The 22895-nt window shown below is 38.3% G+C and overlaps 2 protein-coding genes across 3 annotated transcripts in view; one reads left to right on the forward strand and one right to left on the reverse strand.

The window, feature by feature from the left end:
* Positions 1-1014: 1014 nt before the first annotated feature.
* Positions 1015-5006, forward strand: CFAP126 (cilia and flagella associated protein 126). Of its 2 annotated transcripts, none has more exons than XM_031937401.1 (5): positions 1015-1168; positions 1692-1754; positions 1972-2052; positions 3068-3181; positions 4514-5006. In XM_031937401.1, the coding sequence occupies exons 1-5, from the start codon at positions 1142-1144 to the stop codon at positions 4907-4909; spliced, it is 681 nt and encodes a 226-aa protein (XP_031793261.1). In that variant the 5' UTR covers positions 1015-1141; the 3' UTR covers positions 4910-5006. The 2 variants fall into 2 exon arrangements, with proteins under 2 accessions (XP_031793261.1, XP_003769704.1); XM_003769656.4 differs by having other exon boundaries at positions 1016-1168; positions 3068-3244.
* Positions 5007-9587: 4581 nt separating this feature from the next.
* SDHC (succinate dehydrogenase complex subunit C) overlaps positions 9588-22895 on the reverse strand; it is a 55995-nt gene continuing 42687 nt past the window's right edge. The window contains exons 4-6 of the mRNA XM_003769637.4: positions 21627-21688; positions 12674-12837; positions 9588-10458 (exon numbers count right to left, since the gene is read on the reverse strand). Of these exons, the coding sequence (XP_003769685.1) occupies positions 10354-10458; positions 12674-12837; positions 21627-21688 (331 nt within the window). The 3' untranslated portion in view covers positions 9588-10353. The remainder of the gene's footprint in view (positions 10459-12673; positions 12838-21626; positions 21689-22895) is intronic.

Below are 22895 nucleotides of genomic sequence, written 5' to 3' on the forward strand. Positions count from 1 at the left end.
TAACATTGGTTAACCTGGCTGTTATGGGGCCATATCTGTGAAAATGGAGAGAAAGGGAATCATCGGGGGGATGAAAGAAAAAAGAACACATTGATCCAATCAATTAAAGCTATAGTGGTATAATATATATAGTATATAGAATAGTAGAAACAGGGACTGGACCCATAATTTAATTGGTATAGCGAACTCCCTTTATGCAATTGGGCACTGCAAGCCCCAATCTCGGGGATTGCCTGAGAGAGAGGCTAAGTGACTAAGCACCCAGTCAGCCACAGTCAGATTCCCTGCCTTTAAAGTGAGCTCTCCATTCACCCAGCCTTGCTGCCTCTCATACAGATTATTGTTGCTCAGATGTGTCCAACTCTTCACAACCCTGTAGGCCGTATTGTCCGTTGGGGTTTTCTTGAAGAAGCTGGATCGGCTTCCTTTTCCAGACTTCCAACAGGCAGGGATAAAGTGACTTGTGCAGGATTACATAGCTATTAAGTTTGTCTGAGGTTACATTTGAAACTCAGGTTTCCCAATTCCAGGCCCAGCATTTTATTGACTGTCTCACTCCCACCCAACAGAATAATCATTGACTAATATGGGCAGGAGATTTTTCAAACGAGACTCCAAATCTTTCCATAGACGCATGTATATCTTTTCCTTGAGATTACCCATGAAGTTGCTAGACTGGCACGAGGGTGACATTATTTAAGACGAAAGAAGATTATGAGCATAAAAGAGCAAGAAGTAGCAGAAGGAAAAACTACAGAAGTTACAGAAAGTTGGTGACAGGTCCAATTAAGCCTCATTATGTGAGCACTCTGGCACTAGAGAAAACAGACAAGAGGAACAACTGGCTTAAAAAGAGCAAGGCAGATTCACAGCATGAAAACTGTTAAACCCAAACACACATAAAAAAATTAGTCCAAGGCGGGGTTTGTGTTCATGCTATGTTCTCCTTGTCTAATAAGTTTGAGTGCCTCTAATTCTTGGGGGGAAGTAGGGGGAGGAGCAGGGGAAATAGGGGGGGATGGGAGCTAAGGAATTGGACAGTTGAGGGGGAAGGTAAGGACAATTTCCACTGGTTGGTGGGAGTAGGCCAGCCAGCTGGGGTTGCTAGGTTACAGATGTAAACAAGAGCAACTGTAGGATCATGGCTTCTAACTACAGCGCTAATCAGGTAACTCCCCTTCTTTTGCTTCCCGGTTTCTTCATAACCTAATGGGAATCTGATTCTCCTCTTAGGCTTCTTCCCCAAGATATCCCAACAGATGGACTCCCATCTAGCTGCTGTCTCAGTGGGTGTCAGAAGGCAAGCTGGGAAAGCATCCTCAGGGCCGAGGGTGTAAACTACACGACAGACAGGGGGTTTCTCCCTGCAGTTTAAGGGGAATCGGGAGGAATTGGGGGAGTGTAAAGGCCTGGGCTCTAGGCCCAGCTCTGTTACAAACTGTGATCCTGGGCATGCTTCTTGTTTTATTCCTCAGCTAACTACTTGGTTGCAAAATGAAGGAGTTACTTAATTTCTAAGAATGGATCCCTGTTATAAGCCGAGATGGGTGGGGCTTTTTGCTTCTGTACTTTGTGTTTTCTGGGCACAGGGTACTACTCCAACTAAATTAACCAACATTAAGGGCTAGGGATGGAATTACAAATTCAGAAGTCAGACAGTTCATGTCCTCAAGAAACTTTTGTTTTTCCAGTTTGAAAATGCCTTTGACTCAAACTATCTTCGGAACTGGTGCATAGCCAAAGGCACCACAAAGGTACCTGACCTGTTCTTGCTCTTCTCCCCCTCCCCATTTCTACCCCAGTGAATGAATTTATACCTAGCCTCATCACCCCTTCATTCCTTTTCCCAAGATTGTTCATCCCTTTTCATGTATCTTCCAAGTTTTTCCTCACCTTTAATGCTGGTGAATTCTTCTAGACAGTTTTCATTTCTTCCACTTTCTACTTTGACTATCATGGTGTTTTCTCTAGCAACCTGAAGCCCATGAAGGCTACACTCAGATCATCGCTAATGATCGTGGTCATCTGCTACCTTCAGTTCCTCGTTCCAAGGTACGGTACTTTATTCCTGAGGAATGGCTTTTATCCTACCCAAGTTACCACCTTGAGGACAAGTTTTGTTCCAATTACACAGTAAAATAAGTGCTCCCCAACTCCTCAATTAATTCCTCGGAACAAAAGAATCATGGCTACCATCCAAAGCGACCTTTATAGACCATTAGGGCTAAAGAAAATGGAAAATCACTAAGAAGTTAAGGTGTAGTTAAAAAATGTGATTTAGGTTATAGTGTATAGTTCTCTCAAATATCTTGAATCACTTCAAATTTAAACTTTAGCCACTAGATACAAAAGGCAAGCAGGAACTAGTGATTGTGGATAGTGGATAATTCTCTCAAAAATGTTGAATCACTTCAAATTTAAACTTTAGCCACTACATACAAGAGGCAAGCAGGAACTAGTGATTGTGAATAGTGTGGATAATTTTCTCAAAAATGTTGAATCCCTTCAAATTTAAACTTTAGCTCCTACATATAAGAGGCAAGCAGGAACTAGTGATTGTGGATAGTGGATAATTCTCTCAAAAATGTTGAATCACTTCAAATTTAAACTTTAGCCACTAGATACAAAAGGCAAGCAGGAATTAGTGATTGCAAGATTCCGCTAATGTGTATGTATTATATATGATGTTTAACCTATGGTGAAACTAAGGTTTCTTTTTTCTTTAAAAATTAAAAAATATAAAAATAAGTATTTCTCTCCATCCTTCCTTACTCCCTCCCCCCCCCCCCCAACAGGGGTAAAGTAAAAAACAAAATCCTTGTTAAAAAATATGCACTGTCAAGAAAAACAGATTCTTATATAAGCCATGTCAAAAAAATGTCTCATCCTGCATCAAGTCCATTACCTGTAAGGAGGCAGGTAGTATGTTTCATCATCAGTCTTGGAATAATTAACCCAGGGTTTCTAGTGCTAAAACATGGAGGAGGCAAGTGGGGAAAGGAGTGTCAGAGGAAAGCCCCTGAGTGTAGGGTACAGTAAATGGCTAACCTTGTGCATTTTCTTGCAGGCCAATCCCTGGGGCACATTCATGGGCACTTGGCAAATGCCTCTGCAGATACCACCAGCTCGAATAAACTTGACTGCTCGTTCCACTGCTGCTGCCAACCGACTATTAAACTGGGTGCAGAAAAACCCTGATCTGCTCAATGCCTCCAATGGACTATGTCCAGAAATCCGAGGCCATGTATTTATATACCCTGATTCTTCTTGACCCATCCTTCTTTTAGATGCTTGGGCCCAGCAGGGGGAGCTTTTAGATAACTTTGCTTCATTCTATTCCTGGGCTTAAGCCATCTATTGCCCAGTTCCAAATTCAATTCCACAAAGCTGTCACCGTGCTTTATAAAGGAACTGAGATGTGAATATAAAGCTGGATTCCTGCCTTACAGAAGCTTAGCTTAGAAGGGGAGATGAGACATTTGCACAATAACTGTTAATATACAACTGTAAGATAAATGTGAGATAAAAAGTGCTATGAGTTCACAGTAGAGAGCAATCCTCTAAGAGCTTCACAAGCAGTGAGCTGGGGCATTGAGGATTAGATATTTTAGTAGATATGGAGGGAGGGCTCCAGGCCTAGGATAATGTTTCAGGGAACTTCCCGTAGTCCAATTTATTTGGTGTTACATGTATAAAATGGGATTATGTGAGAGAAAAAAAGACTAGAAAGGTAGTTTTGGTTGTGGAGGTTGCTGAATGCAAAAAGAAGTCATTTGGCTTTATTCTGTAGGCAAAGAGTCACTGAAGATTTTTGAGAAAGACAATATTCAAGGCTATATATTAGAAATATGAATCTGGCAGCCATGTGAAGGATTGAGGAAAAACAAGAAATAGGAAAAGCGGCTATTGTGAGAGTTTCTGAGGTCCCAAAATAGTGATTGTAAAAAATGAGAGACATTGTGGAAGCAGAAACTAACTTTTTAAGACTAGTCCAAGTCCTGATTCTGCCACTTACTAGCTGTTGTGACCTTTAAATAAGGTCCAAAAATAGAATTGATCATGGAAATGATGTGAAAAATAGAAAGAAGCAGGATTTGAAGACCTGAGCCAAGTCCTAATTCTGCCATTTATTACCTTGCTAAACTTGGACAGATCATTTAGCTTCTTTGGACCTGTTTATTCACCTGTAAAATGAAGGGGTAACAGTACTAGATGATATCCAAGATCCAATTCAAATCTTAATATTCTTAGCCAAGGTGAGTAGATGATCATATTGTTGATATAGAAGACAGCAATAAACTTGTCTAAGATGATTTTGACATTAGGTAGACTGAATTTGAAAGGTAGTGTTTTTTAGGTGGAAATGTTCAGTAGATTTGATAAGCCAAGGGGAGGCTGCAACAAGGTGGCTGAATTCTTAAGTGGGGCTGGTCTAATTTCCAAGGAGGGTGGGTCACAAAGGGCCAAAATTGCTTAGAAAATAAATCTGATCCAAACTGTTGTCATCCCACAGCCCCAAGATTCAGGACCACGTGGAAACCGTAACACCCCAAAGCCCCAGGAGAAGACTGCTACTCCAAAAGCTGTACAAGAGACTCCACCTTCCTCTCCAGCTGCAAATTCTCCAGCCGCAAAATCTCCAGTCCCAACCCCCCCACCCTCAAGAAGCCTCTCCAATGCCTCCCCAGCCCCACATCCACCACCAAATCAAATCTGCTCATGCTATTGTACTTGTTGTTGCTGCAGCCCTGCAAAGATCGCACCCAAAAGATCCTTGACTCCAGAGGCCTACTCCAGTAGTAATGAGCCTGAGGACCAGGAAATTCAAGAGAGGAATATAGAAAATGAGGAACCCCAGCAGGAGAAAGGAGCACCAGCTCCATTAAGTACCAAGAAGATAACAGAATAAACCTAATTCTTCTTGAGGAATGTCAAATAGGTTTATATGGGGTTTGGATAAAGGGAAATTTAAACAAATAAAATGTTAAGTTTTCTTTTGATCGGAATTGTCTCATCCTTCTATATTTGCCATTTCCAATACAGGTGGGAGGAAGGAAGGAGCCTCAGGGGCACAGAACTTTAGCTTTAGCTGGGCCAGGCTAGGAAAACTCAAATTTCCAGAGGGACAGAGAAGTCCAGCTGCTCGAGAATTAAAAAACAAAACCACCTCACAACAAATTAACCACACTGGCCTTGTACAGGGTCCTGAGGTCTGAGAAGGCAAACTTGACAGCCAAAAATGTGGCGTCAGGGCAAGAAGTGATTTAATACCATTAAAATACTGGTGACATACATTTGTAACTAAATCACTGGGAAAATTATTAGTCATATGAAAAAATGCTCTAAATCGCTTATTAGAGAAATGCAAATTGAGACAATTTTGAGGTACCACTATATTGCTTCTCAGATTGGCTAAGATGACAGGATAAAATGATGTCAGAGAGGATGTGGGAAAACTAGGATACTAATGCATTGTTGGTGGATTCTGGAGAGCAATTTGGAACTATGCCCAAAGAGCTATCAAATTCTGCATACCTTTGATCCAACAATGAGTCTATTGGGCATATATCCCAAAGATATCATGAAAAAGGGAAAAGAATTTATATGTACAAAAATGTTTGTACTAACAAGGAACTGGAAACTGAATGGCTGCCTATCCATTGGAGAATGGCTAAGCTATGGTATATGAATATTATGGAATATTACTGTTTTATAAGAAATGATTAGGATGAATTTTTTTTGTAGCTTTTTATTTACAAGACATATACATGGGTAATTTTTCAACACTGATCCTTTCAAAACCTTCTGTTGCAATTTCTCCTCTTCTTCTCCCTACCCCTTCCCCTGGATGGCAAGTAGTCCATGTTGAATCCTATATATATATATATATATATATATATATATATATAATTTTATAGTTACCTTGCTACACAAGAAAAGTTGGATCTACAATTCTGATGGACCTGGTCCTCTTTAACAATGAGATGAACCAAATCAGTTCCAATAGACCAAACTGAACCAGCTACATCTGCGAAAGAACTCTGAGATGACTATGAACCATTACATAGAATTCCCAATCCCTCTATTTTTGTCTGCCTGCATTTTTTATTATCTTCACAGTCTAATTGTACACTATTTCAAAGTTCGATTCTTTTTGTACAGCAAAATAATTATTTGGACATGTATATATATATATTGTATTTAACTTATACTTCAACATACTTAACATGTATTGGTCAACCTGCTATCTAGGAGAAGGGGTGAGGGGAAAAATTGGAACAAAAGGTCTTGCAATTGTCAATGCTGAAAAATTACCCTTGCATATATCTTGTAAATAAAAAGCTATAATAAAAAAAGTCGGCTCTAGAAAGAAAGAAAAAAATCTGAGAAGGAAAACAAGAATGTAAGCAAACAACAGAGAGAGCAAGAATGCTATGTTGTGGTCCACATTCAGTTCCCACAGTCCTCTCTCTGGGTGCAGATGGCTCTCTTCATCAAGTGGAATTGGTTTGAATCATGTCATTGATTGAAGAGAGTCACGTCCATCAGAAATGATCATCGTATAATCTTATTGAAGTGTACAATGATCTTCTGGTTCTGCTCTTTTCACTTAGCATCAATAAACATAATTCTCTCCAGACCTTTCTGTATTCATCCTGCTAGTTGTTTCTTACAGAACAATAATATTCCATAACATTCATATGCCATAATTTATTCAGCCATTCTCTGACTGATGGGCATCCACTCAGTTTCCAGTTTCTGGCCAGTACAAAAAGGGCTGCCACAAACATTCTTGCACATACAGGTCCTTTTCCCTCCTTTAAGATCTCTTTGGGATATAAGCCCAGTAGTAACATTGTTGGATCAAAGGCTTTGCACAGTTTGATAACTTTTTGAGCATAGTTCCAAATTGCTCTGCAGACTGGTCAGATCCATTCACAACTCCACCAAGATTATGTTATGATTAACAAGATTATGTGATGATCAACTGTGAAGGACTTGGCTCTTTTCAACAAGGAGGCGATTCAGGCCAGTTCCAATAGACTTGTGATGGAGCTATCTGCATCTAGAGAAAGGAATATAGGGACTAAATGTGGATCACAACATAGTATTTTCACCTTTTTTTGTTTACTTTTTTTTCCCTTTCTAATCTGATTTTTGTTGTGCAGCATAAATGTGGAAATATGTTTAAAAGAATTGCACATGTTTAACCTATATTGGATTACTTGTTTAGGGGAGGAGAAAAATTTGGACCATAAGGTTTTGCAAAGATGAATGTTGAAAATTATCTTTGCATGTATTTTGAAAAATAAAAAGCTATCATAAAAAAATAAATGACTGGCAAAGATAGTAAGAACACAGTCTGTTCTTGCAGAATTTCAATCAAGGATTTAGATGGGACACACAGAGAAAAAGTGACAGCAATACTGAAGTCAGTATAAAATAATGCAAATACTGACTGCTTATGAAAATTTTAAGTAAAAGGGGAGATATAGAATAACAAGCTAACCAATTCACAACTCTTGAATTAAATAATGCAATGAATCTATGATCTCAAATGTAGGCATTCGGCTTTTCTCATCAACAAGATGCTATTAGTAGTGCACATGGGCTGTCACAGAAACTACATTCACTTCCAAACTACCTTTTCTTCATAGTTGTATGGAGACATTTCAATCAAATGGAAAATTAAATTCCACAAGAGCCAAGGGCACTAGTTGATAGCTCAGGCTAGAGGGCAAAGTTGCCTTCCCTATTCTGCCATGATAGTCTGGCTGATATATATATACTATAGCTTATGAGATACTATGGCTTCTCATAATCTCCTGGCTAGAATGATCCATGAAAGACTTTTCAGGAGTAAACACAAGAAATTAAAACTAAAAATGCTGAGGGCACAGAATTTTACTGTTATCATTTCAAACATATCATGTAATAGCCATGTTTGAAGCCCTATCAAATATTAAGCATTATGTATACACTAGACTAAATGACATAATCTATTTAACTTCAATGTTCTATCTGGCTAGTAGCTTCAATCTCCCTTGGAAAGATATCGTGGGTGAAGCTTACCCATGAGCTGGTACTGGTCATCAGAAAAAGTCTTCTCACACTACAGGGAATTAAAGAGAACAAAAAGAGGGGGGAGGGAGAGGACCTATTTGTACAAAAATACAAGCAGGTTTTTCTTTGGTGGCAAAGAATTGCAAATTGAGGGGCTACCCATTAATTGAGGAATGGCTGAACAAGTTGTGGTATATGATTGTGATGGAATACTACTGTGCTGTAAGAAATGAGTAGAATGGTTTCAGAAAAACCTGGGAACACTTATATGAACTATAGTGAAGTGAGAACCAGGAGAACAATCCATACAATAACAACAATATTGGAAGGTTGATTAAGTATGAATGGCTTGGCACTCTGATCAAGACAATTCCAAAGGACACATATTGAAAATGCTATCCATCACCAGAAAGAGAACTGATGAACTTTGAATACAAGTTGAAGTATACCTTTTTAAAAAAACACTTATTTTTTGTCTGTTTTTTCTTTTGCAACATGTCTAATATAGAAATATATTTTGCTTGATTTCACATGTATATTTGCTATCAAATTGCCTTCTCAAGGAGAGGGAAGACACAGGAGGGAGGGAAAGGATTTGGTAGTTAAAATTTTTTTAAATGAAATTATATGAAACATTTCCTAATTACATGTAAAACAATCATTCAGAAATATTCAAAATTCAGGGAAATAGGACTACAGGAGCCTAATTTCAGAGATAATAAGGTGAAAATTTCACCATTATAAATTCCCATCAAGATTTTCAGTTTCTCCTCTCTTCTCCCAAGTTTGTGTTCTGTGATTTCAGCTCTCCACTCCCTGGTCCTTTTCTTATTATGAGGGATACAGGAGCTCATTATACATGGCAATAAGAAGACTATAAAATGATCAATTCTGGTGGACATGGTTCTTTTCAACACCGAGATAATTCAAACCAGTTCCACTTGTACAGTGATGAAGAGAATTATCAATACCCAGAGAAAGACCCATATTGTTTGCTTGCATTTTGTTTTTGTTCTCAGTTTTTCTTTTTCTTCCTTCTTGATCTGATTTTTCTTGTGCAACAAAATAATTGTATAAATATGTATAGATATATTGGATCTAACATGTATTTCAACATATTTAATATGTATTGGACTACCTGCCAGCTGGGGAGGGGGTGGGGAAAAGGGGGTGAGGGGGAAATTTGGAACAGAAGGTTTTGCAAGGGTCAGTGTTGGAAAAATTACCCATGCATATGCTTCGTAAACAAAAAGCTTTAATAAAAAACAAACAAAAAAAAAATCAATATGAGGAATAACATACAATTAGTTGTCAATAGTGTATGAAGGCCTGATAAACCAGGATTCTTTTCCTTTCCCCTTCCATATCTGGAGCTGCATGCTGCATGAGATTTAATGTTACGTTGTACCCTTTTCATTTAATGTGAAACTACACAGAAATGCTTTTCTGACTGGAGGGTGGAAACATTGTTACTTTTAGCCCTTATTCTTTACCTCAAGATCTCAAAGAAAGAAACAGACAGGGTGAGTGATTTTAATTTAATTACAGAATAAGATGTCACATGAAATTTTATTGGAAAATATGAAATTAAGAGGTTTGTTTTTCAAGTGCCATGAAAAGAAAGATTTCCCAAGGTGTTGACTGAGAATCTTCTGAATCCTTTCCTGAGCCAGAACTGTCTACCCTCTCCCTACAGAGCATCAGCAGCCTCCAGGGAGCCAACTCACCCTCCCTTCCTTCTCCCACCCAGATAGGCTGGTTCCCTTTTCTCTCAAAGTGTGGGTGGTTTAGGACTCTGGGCCATTTCCAATGGGCAGCCTTGTCCTTTAAGCCAGCAACCCACGGCCATTGGCACTCAAAGCCTTTCTCCCCAACCCAAAGGCAGAGGCCACAGAACTACCATTGTTTTTACTGCTTCAGGATGGGGTAGCCAATAATTGACCCTTAGCACAAGTCAAAGTCAAATGGGGAAAGAGGGTGAGTAGGCCTGAGGAAAGAGGATAAAACCACAGCAAGAAAGGTAGTCGGAGGGGTAGGAGGGCAGGCAGAGGAGAAGAGGAAGAGTTTGGGAGTCTTATCATGCAGTTTTCTCTAGGGAGGAGAGTTTTGGAACTCCTCCCACAGTTCCAATACTTATGACCCACACTTTTGAAGGACTCCTCCTTCAAAAATACTGAAATCTAAGACAAATAGAATGGTTCTGCTCTGGTCTGAGGGAATGGGTGGCTGAAGGAAAGGAAGAAGGCAAACTTGATCCTTCATTGGAGGAGATGGAGATATATTATCCCTTCACATGGCTGCTAGTCCCACAGAGGACAACACAGTGAGAACCAAGACAGCTACTCCAGATTGGTAGAGCTGAGGAATCTTCAGGCCCTTCCCTAGGTCCCACATCTATAAAGAAAAAGAAAAGAAGAAAAACACTAAGCAATCAAGAGGATCAGTAAGATAATAATTTAAAAAACAAATCAAAAAGGTTAGTAAATCAAAAATTTTACAACTGGCCACATTAAAATATCAACTAGCAACAATGATTTCTGTAACAAAATGTGGTCAAGCTAGGCAAATAGAAGCCAAAATGGTAATCTTAGGCAAGTAGGATCCTGACCATTGTTCTTTGTCCTTCGTTTTCGAAGGTCGATGACATCATTGGGTAATATCTTGACTCTCCCGAGAACTGGATTTAAGGAGGCAGAGTTGCACAAAGTCATCAGCCTCCCTCTCTTCCAGAGTCAGCTAAGTCCAGTGGCAAGGCAAAAGCCAAGACAACTGGCAATGGCCCAGGATGTAATGAATGACCTTGGCATCTTTGATTTCTGACCAAGCTCCAGGCACTCCACTGTTAAGCTGCCTTCAAGGCCAACAGAAAACCTGTTCTCATCTGCCCATTTCACCAGGGAAAGTCTCCATCCCCCTAACTCACAATTAGTATGAGGTTTATTACTTCTGCTCAACTTGGTTTTGCCCACCTGCTAAGATGGCCACTGCAGACGTGCTACAGCTTCTTGGAGCCATAAATGAATCGAGTGAACCAGGCCAACACACCAAAGGCAGATAAGCACCCTGAAAAGGGCCTGCTGGGCCCTCACACCAGAAGTGCTGGTCCTCCCTTAACATCCCATACATTGCCATACGACCACGCCATGAACCCAGAAAGGCAGTAGAACTCATTTCTCATCTCCCAGAATGACTGGAAACCTACCCACCCTTTAGCAAGCCACCTGAAAACCCACAGGGGCCAACTTTAAGGATCCAAGCTGAACAACTCTGTGCCAGACCACAAGAGAACTTCTCATTTGCATGAAAACATAGATTGGTGATAAGAAGACCCAGAGTATATGGACTGGTGTTCTTCAAGGATGGCAGGCATGGTCCACTCACTAAATGATTAAGAGATCCTTCAATAAAGAACAGTTGGAAAGAACTCAGATAAAGGAAACAAGAAGAGAGTGACAGGACAGCATTCACACAAATGTACTAGTAGGGCCCATGGCCTGTGAGGCAGCGAGGTAGTAAAGGAAAATCCAGTCCCAACCTCAGTTTAGGACCTGACAAAAACAAGAATAAGAAAAGATTTTAAAAGGCTTAAGCAAAGCCCTTAGGCTCTTGGCTCCTCTCCTCTACAGAGATTTTCACAAGCAGGAACAAGGACAAAAAGTGAGCTTTGGTTTTCTTCAGCCCCCACACATTATGACCAAAGGAGGAAATCTGCAAACCCTGGCCGCCCCTAGGCTGTGTACAGAAGGCTGATCAGCTGAGTTTTGTTAGAAAACTGACCCAGGGAGAAAACATGTCATTAGCAGAAATGGTCTCCCTAAGGGAAGTGCAAACCATTTTGAATCAAGAAGTTGAGAGCTCCAGGACAGGCTGATGGACACAATCCGACAAGAGACCTTTTAGTCTCTCACTTTTCTAATTTTACCAAATTTCCCTCTGGGCTGACTGAAATTTTACCATAAAACAGCTGTCCTTAGGGTTCTGCTGTGAGAGCTTCCTGAGGTTTGAACCAAGACAAAATCAGTCTTAGAGAGAGAGGAAGTATCACACTAATACAGAGTAAGAAATAATGGGGACTACATTTGTCTTACGACAAAGAGAAGAAAGAACTAAAGATTTCAACAAAAGAGTAAATATTAATAAGTGAGCTACTTGTGAAAATAGCAAGAATGATCCATTCAGAAGCAACAGTACTATATAGACTTTGGGCCTGAATCTTTCCATAAGCAAGACTAACGACACTAATTCTGAACTGTGCTGAAACTATTCCCCAAAACATTAAAAGTTTAGGTTTTAACGAGACCCATTGTTAAAACCTAAAGTGTCTAGCAAAGCCCAGAACAATTATGTTACCACTCAAAACCAGGCTTTCCCTTTTAAAGAAAGGCAGTGTGACATAGAAGCAATACTGGATTTGGAGTCAGAAGACTTGGCCCAAATCCCAGGCTCTTCTATATATTAGCTATGAGACCTCCAACAGGTCACTTAAATTCTCTGTATGTACCTCCACTTACTCATCTGAGGAAAATGGACAAGATCAAGTCAAACGTCTCCTCTAACATAGGCAGCATTTCCCTCCCTCCCTTCAGACTTTTTGACCAAACAAACTTACCAAGTGCCGGATTCCATTCCAGGTGTGGTACATAAGCGGGAAGACAAGAGCAAACTTAGCTGTGTAGATCAGACTTGATCCTAGGCCCAGGGCCTTCACAAGTTGCAAGTGAGACTCAAAACTTCCAGGAAGCAACAGAGCTGCCAATCCAAAAAGGGATACTCCTGGGGAGAAAGTCAAGCACTCCATCATTTCTTGCCAGTTCTACCCAGTACAACTTCAATTTGATTTCTCAAACATTTATGATGCAATGTAACTGCTTCATCTCTAACTCCCAGAATCTGGATTCAAGGCTCAGTTCAGATGCCATTTTCTCTGGAAGACTATTCATCTCTCCCTCTCTATTCAAACTGTTAATAAATACTCTCTCCCATATTAAATTATTGTTACTTATCTGTAGACGTGTATCTGCACAGAAGAATTTAAACTGTTCAAAGGGGTGGCCAATTTTTTTTAAACTTACTATTTCTAGGGCATAGTACAGAGTAAGAAATATTTCCTGAATTTGTATCTTGAGAGGTCTACATTTGCTTTATATCCCACACAGGAAAAGAAGTTAGATTTATTACCCAGAACAAAGGTATGAATTACAGCACCTGAAAATTCTTTATACCCACTTTATACCCATTTCAAGAGAAAATGATCAGAATCAAGTCAGGAAAAAGGTAAGCTAAACATAAGACTTTCTTAGAAGAAAGTTGTGACATACTCAAATGGGCACTCAATCTTTAAAGATTAATCATCTGTTTGAGTTCAACCTTTCTGGAAAGAAAATAGAAACTGATAAATCTCTAAATGTCTAGTCTTTATCTCTATCATAACAGATACATTTCAAGGGAGTCTAGGAAAGTGTGAATAGATTGAACAGAGAGATCCAGAAAAGAAGAGTCAATAACTAGGCCAAAAAAAGAAAAGATGGAACCTGTAATTTCAATGGCATAGGGAATTCCTGGATGAGGAAACTCCCTCTCCTAATGTAGGTTGAAGCTCCTGTACAATTTCTAACTCTAGAAGGCTATCTAAAACACTGAGAAGTTAAATGACTCTTCAGGGTCATGGAAGAGCTATATTACAGAGATGGCATTTGAATTTAGGTCTCCAGCACTCTAGCCACTATACCACTACACCTCTTAGAAATTTTAAAGGAAAATAAATCAGTTATGCTTGGGGGGAAAAAATGTCTTTAAACTTTATAATTATAAAGGGGAGATGAAGTTCCTCTTCAAAGAAATTTTCTAACACTAGTCCAGTCCAAGGGCATTTCCTTTTTCCATGTCTGCCTAACAATCAATGCCATATAGCTATTATGTATAATTTTATCATATCAAAAATTTCACATATTAGCAGCTATCCTAAAAAATCTAGGGATAATTCAAGCCATCCTCTCCATTTGGCACAATCTGGGGACAAGTGAGAAAAAAAAATTTTCATTTTCTACCTAATTCCACCATTCTCATCAGTACACACAACTCATTCTCTACCCTTTCAGAAATCTCAACCCAATATCATGGATTAAGGGAATTATTTTCATGTTAATGGAAGCTCTAGGACAGCTAAATCCCTAAGTACCAAGTAAATGGATTCACAGCACTGATAGTCACCATTAATTCAACAGTTATTTTGTGCAAATCATATAAGGAACTATGTTAGAAATTGGGGGGAAATACAAAGATAAATCAAAGATATCCTGGTACTTCCCACAATCTAAGAGAAAGCTGTAGTATCATGTAAACTAAATAATTATACAACTGCTTACCCAATATATAATATAGATATAATATGTACAGAAGAGTGTATGTATGTGTGTATATACACACAAACACATTTATGTATTTACATAAAAGTCATATTTATGTCTAACTTTAGCATTCAAATATTCAATTTAGTTAAAGCAGGGAATTTGATCCAGGAATTCTACCCAGGCATCCCCTCCTACCACCAAGCTCCATTAGACTAGATTTCTCACAAAGATTTCGACTCAGTTGCTTGGCCAACTTTGCCCTAATGGGATTTATTTACAAGCATGGTAAAAAACTGTGTTAACCGCCGTACACCAAGATAAGGTCAAAATGGGTTCATGACCTAGGCATAAAGAATGAAATCATTAATAAATTAGAGGAACATAGGATAGTTTACATCTCAGACCTGTGGAAGGGGAAGGTCTTTATGACCAAAGCAGAACTAGAGATCATTACTGATCACAAAATAGAAAATTTCGATTATACCAAACTGAAAAGTTTTTGTACAAACAAAACTAATGCAGACAAGATTAGAAGGGAAGCAATAAACTGGGAAAATATTTTTACAGTCAAAGGTTCTGATAAAGGCCTCATTTCCAAAATATATAGAGAATTAACTCTAATTTATAAAAAATCAAGCCATTCTCCAATTGAAAAATGGTCAAAGGATATGAACAGACAATTCTCAGATGAAGAAATTGAAACTATTTCTAGTCATATGAAAAGATGCTCCAAGTCATTATTAATCAGAGAAATGCAAATTAAGACAACTCTAAGATACCACTACACACCTGTCAGATTGGCTAAGATGACAGGAAAAAATAATGATGATTGTTGGAGGGGATGTGGGAAAACTGGGACATTGATTCATTGTTGGTGGAGTTGTGAACGAATCCAACCATTTTGGAGAGTAGTTTGGAACTATGCTCAAAAAGTTATCAAACTGTGCATACCCTTTGATCCAGCAGTGTTACTACTGGGATTATATCCCAAAGAGATTATAAAGAAGGGAAAGGGACCTGTATGTGCACGAATGTTTGTGGCAGCCCTTTTTGTAGTGGCTAGAAACTGGAAACTGAATGGATGTCCATCAGTTGGAGAATGGCTGAATAAAATGTGGTATATGAAAATTATGGAATATTACTGTTCTGTAAGAAATGACCAACAGGATGATTTCAGAAAGGCCTGGAGAGACTTACACGAACTGATGCTGAGTGAAATGAGCAGGACCAGGAGATCATTATATACTTCAACAACAATACTAGATGATGACCAGTTCTGATGGATCAGGCCATCCTCAGCAACAAGATCAACCAAATCATTTCTAATGGAGCAGTAATGAACTGAACCAGCTATACCCAGAAAAAGAACTCTGGGAGATGACTAAAAACCATTACATTGAATTCCCAATCCCTATATTTATGCACACCTGCATTTTTGATTTCCTTCACAAGCTAATTGTACAATAATTCAGAGTCTGATTCTTTTTGTACAGCAAAATAATGTTTTGGTCATGTATACTTATTATGTATCTAAGTTATATTTTAATATATTTAACATCTACTGGTCATCCTGCCATTTAGGGGAGGGGGTGGGGGGGTAAGAGGTGAAAAATTGGAACAAGAGGTTTGGCAATTGTTAATGCTGTAAAGTTACCCATATATATCCTGTAAATAAAAGGCTATTAAATTAAACTAAAAAAAAAAAAAAAAAAAAAAAAAAAAAAACTGTGTTAACAAAGATACCTCTTTTTACAAGTACACCTGAAACCACCAACTGAGTCCTGCAAGGGTCTTCGGAAAATCTATAAGAACCTAGCCACACAATAACCTAATGAATCCATTCAGACAATGTGAAGCACTATGAAATACTTGGCCTTAAATCAATCAAACTGCATCTTTGGCACACGACAGGCTCTGGAGTCTGAGGTAACTAGCTGTACAAATCTGTGCCAGAGAACACCAATCTGGATACAAGAGCAATTCTCTGATAAGAATTACATACAAGCAATACTTCAACATCAAATAAGCTTTTCAATGACGCAAAAAAGGTCTATGGATTTTCAATTAGAATGAACATCAGAGGGGCAGCTAGAGGGTGCAGTGAATAGAGCAGCAGTCTTGAAGACAGGAGGACCCAAGTTCAAATTTGGCCTCAGCCACGTAACACTTTCCAGCTATGTGACCCTGGGCAAGTTACTTAACCCCAATTGCCTTAGCAAAAAAAAAAAAAAAAAGAACGAACAACAGATATCCTATAACTTGTCCTTGTTATATTATTGGCTTTTTAAAGTCATATAAACAGTATTAATATTTGAGATACATACGCATATAAAACATATACATAAAAGTATAATTATATTGCTTTTAGTTCCTTCTACATGATTGAGATTTAAAGTCAATTCAACTCTGCTTCTGACATAAGAAACTTTAAGAGTAAAGGAAACCAGATAATTTCCTAGGCTCTGATGCAGAAAGACCAATTCTGCCAATTCTACACATATAAGTTCTAAGAATGAGAGGGAAAAAAAACCAGCCATGGAAAACCTTCCAAACCCTAATTCTCATCCCATATCCCATCTTATATCTATCTCACATTCTTCACTCCTCACCCCCATATAGTTTTCCAGTGTACAAGCCAATATTTTTTCTCATGGAGGCTGCCAAAGATGGAGCAGAGTATTGAGCAATAAGATTTCTTACTCAGGAAATCAGATAAAAGGCAAGTATTAAATCCCTAACACAGCTAAGGTCATCTTAGTCTTGGTACTAAGTTCTACTAGCATCTTCTTTGCGTCTTAGCTTCCTTATCTGTGAGACTGAAGGAATGGTCGCTCCCAGGAGTTCTTTCACTTTTTGGAACTAACTATTTAAAAACCAACCATAATTATTTTAAAGGAGTGCTTTAGCAATCATTTTTTAAAAAGCCATTCAGGTATTTTGTGCTCAGATACAAAGCCATTTTGATCTAGGTTCTCAAAGAAATGAAATGGATAGATATAAACATTCCCAACTTATCAATGGGGGAAGAGACATAATAGATAATAAATAAAGATAAGGATAAAAATAGGATCTGTTCAGCCACAAGTCTTTCTACTGACTTTTTCAGTGCTTTTGCCAAGATAAAGAGTCTGAGATTAAATAGTCCCACCTACTCAGAACAGTATTTCCTAGATAGACTGTAGCTCTAGGTGTTAGGAGCTCAGAGCCCCAAAAGTTTACCTTAGTTTCATCAAGCATAACACTACTAGTCCATGTGACCTAAGTCAAGATACCTAAAACTTAGACTACTGCTTCTTCATACTCTACCTCCTCAGATTCTAGGGGATTTTGCCAATGAACTACTTAATTTAGAAGAAAGTTTCCATCTCAAAATTTTTCAGAACATTTTATCACAGCATCTTTCTAATCAAATTTTTAAAAAGATGACCAGAGTCTGGAGTGTCAAAATCAAGATATTACAAGAATGAAATCTTTAGTTTTTAACGAAAAGCCCCTTATTAGGTAGATGTGTTCCCAAGGTCTTCCCCACCCCCCCATCCCCATCCCTTTACATATGCTTAACAACAACAAAATCATAATATCTGGCTATCTCTTATTTGACCCTATCCATGATGTTCTCTAAAAGAGGACAAGAGGAGAAAAAGAAACATAATCTTTAATTCAAACAAAGGTGATAAAGCAAAGCTTGATCCCTCAAAAAGAAAAATTTTATAAAAAAATGAGGGTCAAGTCCTCTTTACTACTTTTCTGATTACCCTAAGAAATATCTAAAAGAATACAAATATGTAGTTCTCAAAAGAAAAAATATGTCATCAAAATGAAGAAATGTGCCAAATCACTAATAAGAAAATTACACATTAAAACAATTCTTAAACTATTATCTTACATCTGGATTGGCACAGATGATGAGAGAGAAAATAGTAAATGTGGGAAGGGGCTAAGAGGAGAGAGAGAGATACACACCTAATACACTCTTGGTGGAGTTTTAAATTAATCCAACAATCCTGTAAAATTATTCAAAATTATACTAGAAACTTTGCTAAACTGTACAGACCCATTGACCCAAAGATGCCACAAATGGGCATGTAACAACAACAACGGAATGGCCTATATATCCAAAATAATGGTAGCAAAGCTCTTTGTAGTAGCAAAAAAAAAAAAAAAAAAAAAAAAAAAAAAAAAAAAAAGTGGGTGCTTATCAACTGGGAAATGGATGAACAAAATTCAGTATAAGAACCTAATTGATTATTACTGCATCATAATTAAGAATTCTAATAACAGGGGGCAGTTAGGTGGTGCAGTGGATAGAGCACCAGCCCTGAAGTTAGGAGGATCTGAATTCAAATCTGGTCTCAGACACTTAACCCCAATTGTCTCAGCCAAAAAAAAAAATTTACAATAACATTAAGAAGGTTTGTGTGAATTGATGAAGAATTAAAGGAACAGAATTCAAAGAACAGTTTTCATAATAACTAGAATAATATAAAGATAAATAACAGCAAAAGACATAGAACTTTGATCAGTTCAGTGTCCAAACTTGACTTCAAGGACTGAAAATAACACATAAAAATTCCCTTTTCTTGAGAAGGACAGAGTATGTATAAAAACACTCTTTCCAGTCTCACTCAGATAGATCCCATTTGAGTACTGAATCTTAAATTGCCATGTTAAAAAGAGATTCGTTTGGTGTTTAAATGATTAAAATTAGGAAACTAAAGCTGTTGTAACTGTCCCAGGTAATCACTATAGGAAACAGGGCATCAATGAACTGCTAGGATGGATCAGCTACCTCTGATTCCAATGCAGTTTACTGACATTTCAAGAATTACAAAGCACCCCCCCCCCAAATGTTATTAAGTCCCCAAGCCATTTCCAAAAGTTTTCAGTTCTGTCAAGACCATCTCCTCCAAGCTTTTTCATACACTACTGACAATTGAAATGGTATGCACCAAAATAGGCAATGCTTTCCAAAGAATAATCTATTCACTCCACTAAAGTATTGTCAACATCAATCTCATTAATCCCACTAGTCATTCTAGTGCCAATCAATCACTCTCAGAGTACAGGTCACCTATATTTTCTATGCCAAATTAAGTTTCCAGCCTATCACATTTTACTGGTACAAGAAAACGAAAACTTGGCAGTCACGAAATGGGAAAAGATTTTTACAGATATTTCCAATCACTTTTTTGAAGGGTACAAGTAGAATACTTTCTAAAATAACTAAGATTTCCAAATAATCTCACAAACCATAGAACTGTAAACTGAAGTGTCACACCCAGAAAAAAGTTCTATACCCTTATCTTCTATTCTCAGCTTACAACATATACATAAACAAGGAAGATACAAAAATAGAATGTGATAAGAACAAGAAAAAGATCCCGCCAAAGTTTAGCCAAAAGTCTATTTGGCACAGTAGACAGTGAGGAGAGAAGCAAGAGATACTATTCTACTGAAATGTACCCATATGCTAATTGGAAGCATCAAATTATAAAATCTGTGATTCTAATTTAGTCAGAATAAGGCATTAAGATAAGGTACTTGAATCTTCAAACTTAGACTGTTGGTTCAATATGAGTGTTCTAGGATGAGAATCCAAGTCCACAGAAAAGAGATGTTAATATCAAGTCTTTGACTATACCAAAAGTCCAAATACTCTTTAATACAAAGAATTACAGGGCTTCTTGGAAAATCAAACATCTTATCAGAACTGAGTGAATATTTCTATTTAGGCTATAGCTACTAATTAGGGGGGAAGGGGAGGAATATATGCCTTCGACCCAAACTTTACTAACATAAAATACTGTGCTCACTTGATACATGTGGCAGCTGGGAGAATGTCAGTCTCAGCAGGTAGTTTTAATATTTACTTCTTTGAATAGTTTGGCAGCTACTCCTTTGGCACAGGCTGTAGCCACCAGAGAAGTTAGCCAGCACTTCAATGAAGAATTTTAAACGGGGAGGCTGAAGTAATCCTGAAATTACCCTGAAGGCTGCAATGGAAAGCAGAAGGAGTGGCTATACAGTCCCCTTCAGTTTCACCTACAACCAACATGAGAAACAGTCCTGTCCAGCCCCTTGATAGCTTTGTCTGGCACCAAAAAGAAGATTTCCAGATCAAGAGAAGAGTCGAGAAAGTGCTGCATGCTGAACCCAAGGACTCCTAGAGAGCCCATCTGTTCTGCTCAAAGCAGACTGGGCTGAAGCCTTTCAGGCTGATAATGATGCCTGATGTGATAGGTAAGGAATGGAGCCCTGCTGCCAGGCTAAAGATCCTTAAGAGAAGAAGCTATTATTATTTCAAGGGAGGCAACAGCTGCACCAATGCTCCTGTTTTTTCTTCCTCCCGATGAGGCAGAAAAGCAACCCTCTTTGTAATATATAGGTGATGGCCAAAAGTGCTAAAGTAACAACAAGGATATAGCAATAGGAAAAGGAAGGATATATGCATGCTGTTCAAAGTCACAAAGTCATTTATATTGTCAGTAAAGATCTTGGAAGATTAGCCTGAATAGCTGCCAGAACCTCACTGCAGCAGTCTTCTGACTAAAAAGCTTTCTGTAGACAACCCATACCTCCTCAAAGGCATCCCACCACTTCTCAGTTTACATCTGTCGCCAAAGCCCATTCCTCTTCCAGACACATAAGAAATATCATCTTTGCTCTAAGATGGCCCTGGCTGAGTGCATAAAATCAATGAGTGCCTCAGAGGGACATTTAAGTTCCCCAAATCACTCTATGATTGGAGACCCTGTCGCTTGATACCACATCTCTTCTATCTGCTTCTATCCCTACTTTTCTTGAGTAGGGAAACATGATGCAAAGAGAAAGTGCTGACTTTGGAGTCAAGGCTAAGGTTCAAACCCTAGCTCTGCCACTGAGACTGAGTGGTTTGGGGGGCAAGTCCCTTTACCTTTCTGGCCTCAATTTCTTCACCTGTAAAATGTAGGTTAGATTAGACGACTTCCTCAGGTTTTTTATTATTCAAAACTCTATGATCTTAAGAATATTCCATAATACAAAAGCATTAATGTTTAAGTGTCAAAGCAGTTTGTTAAATGCTATATAATAAGCCCAGAGAATAACTAAGTACATTTAATAACAGGGTCAAAGAGGCTCACCATTCTTTCTGAATAAGGATACTGACACACAAAAGGGAGAGAAGCAGAAGCTATGAGGACAGTCATGGATCTTCAGGATTCAAATACAAACCTGCACTCAAGGCAACACCAGTGCCTCGGTGGGTAATGGACATCATCATAGGCAGAGACCAACTGCAAATTTAAAAAAAAAAGGCAATGAGTAAAATCTTCAAAAGATAATCCATTACACTGAGAACACCTAGCAAAAGGAAGCATAAAATCTTTTATAGCTCTCTCTCTAAATACTAATCAAAAATGAATTCACTTGTTTCTAGTGTCCTAGTATCCTTCTACTTTCTGAATTCTTGCACTAAAGTAATAGAGAATATAAGAAATCTTTCCTAGCTTGTGAGTTGATCTTTTATGGATATCCCAAGTCATTCCCCTACAAAATGTAACATTACACTATAATGAATAATTCATTGTTATTTAATCAATATGTTTCTTTTCTAGAAAGGTATCTAAATCTTGCTATTCAATAGATAACATCCTCAAAACTCCATAGTTTTTGGTATTTGGCAGTTCTGGATTAATTTAACGAAGTCTTCATCTTAGCTCATTTTGAACAGATTATTGTCCTTTTTCTCAACTTGCCACCTAATCCTAATGAAAAATATATACGATGTTACTTCCAGCTCCAACCCTTAAAGCACCCCAAATAGTGTCTTAAATTACTGACTGCCCAAAGTTCCTCTTCTAAACTATAATAATTAACAAATATGGTTTTCAATACACCAGCAGTCTTTGCCTGGCAGGTGAAAATGGAAGCACCCCACAGTCTGTTATTTCCTTCACTTATAGAGATGCCTAAGGTCCTGTAACCATGGAAGCTAACAGTAAATAGCAGATGCACCTCACAAGCTTAAAGCCATTCTATATATACCAAACTGTTTGGGGTGGGGAAATTCAAGGACTTCACATGTAGGTTCAAGATCGCTGGGTGATTTTTCAAAGCTCATTCTACTCAAGGCCAACTTCTATTATTTTTGAGGTAGAAAAAAGTTTCTGATATCTTAGACATAGGAATTGCAGTCACCTATTACCCTGATATTGTTTGAGCAGAATGGCTTATTTCTCCAACCAGAATTATTCCCGGAATCTGGCTTGAGGAAAATCTGAAGGGCTGAGGTATTTGTGGAGGTGGTTCAAGAATGGCCAGCTCCACAGGCAAGAATGCTAATAAGGAGGCTGCAACAGCCCTAGAAGTCTTGCTGGAACAGCAAAGAAAAAAGCAGCTCTCCTAAAGATTGAGTTCTTTTTGCCTCCACAGCCTTCAACCAACCACAGTACATCAGTCATTGTCAGAGATTGTCACCTCATTGAAAAAGAATAAATTTAT

This window comes from Sarcophilus harrisii, chromosome 4, assembly GCF_902635505.1.
Source record: "Sarcophilus harrisii chromosome 4, mSarHar1.11, whole genome shotgun sequence".
Lineage (NCBI taxonomy): Eukaryota > Metazoa > Chordata > Mammalia > Dasyuromorphia > Dasyuridae > Sarcophilus > Sarcophilus harrisii.

What these genes read in the sequence shown, in the direction of transcription:
- CFAP126 (XM_003769656.4), top strand. Translation starts at nt 1,142, where the DNA reads ATGGCTTCTAACTACAGCGCTAATCAG. An exon ending in TAGCCAAAGGCACCACAAAG is followed by an intron (nt 1,755 to 1,971) that starts GTACCTGACCTG and finishes TGTTTTCTCTAG; the next exon opens with CAACCTGAAGCCCATGAAGG. An exon ending in CTTCAGTTCCTCGTTCCAAG is followed by an intron (nt 2,053 to 3,067) that starts GTACGGTACTTT and finishes ATTTTCTTGCAG; the next exon opens with GCCAATCCCTGGGGCACATT.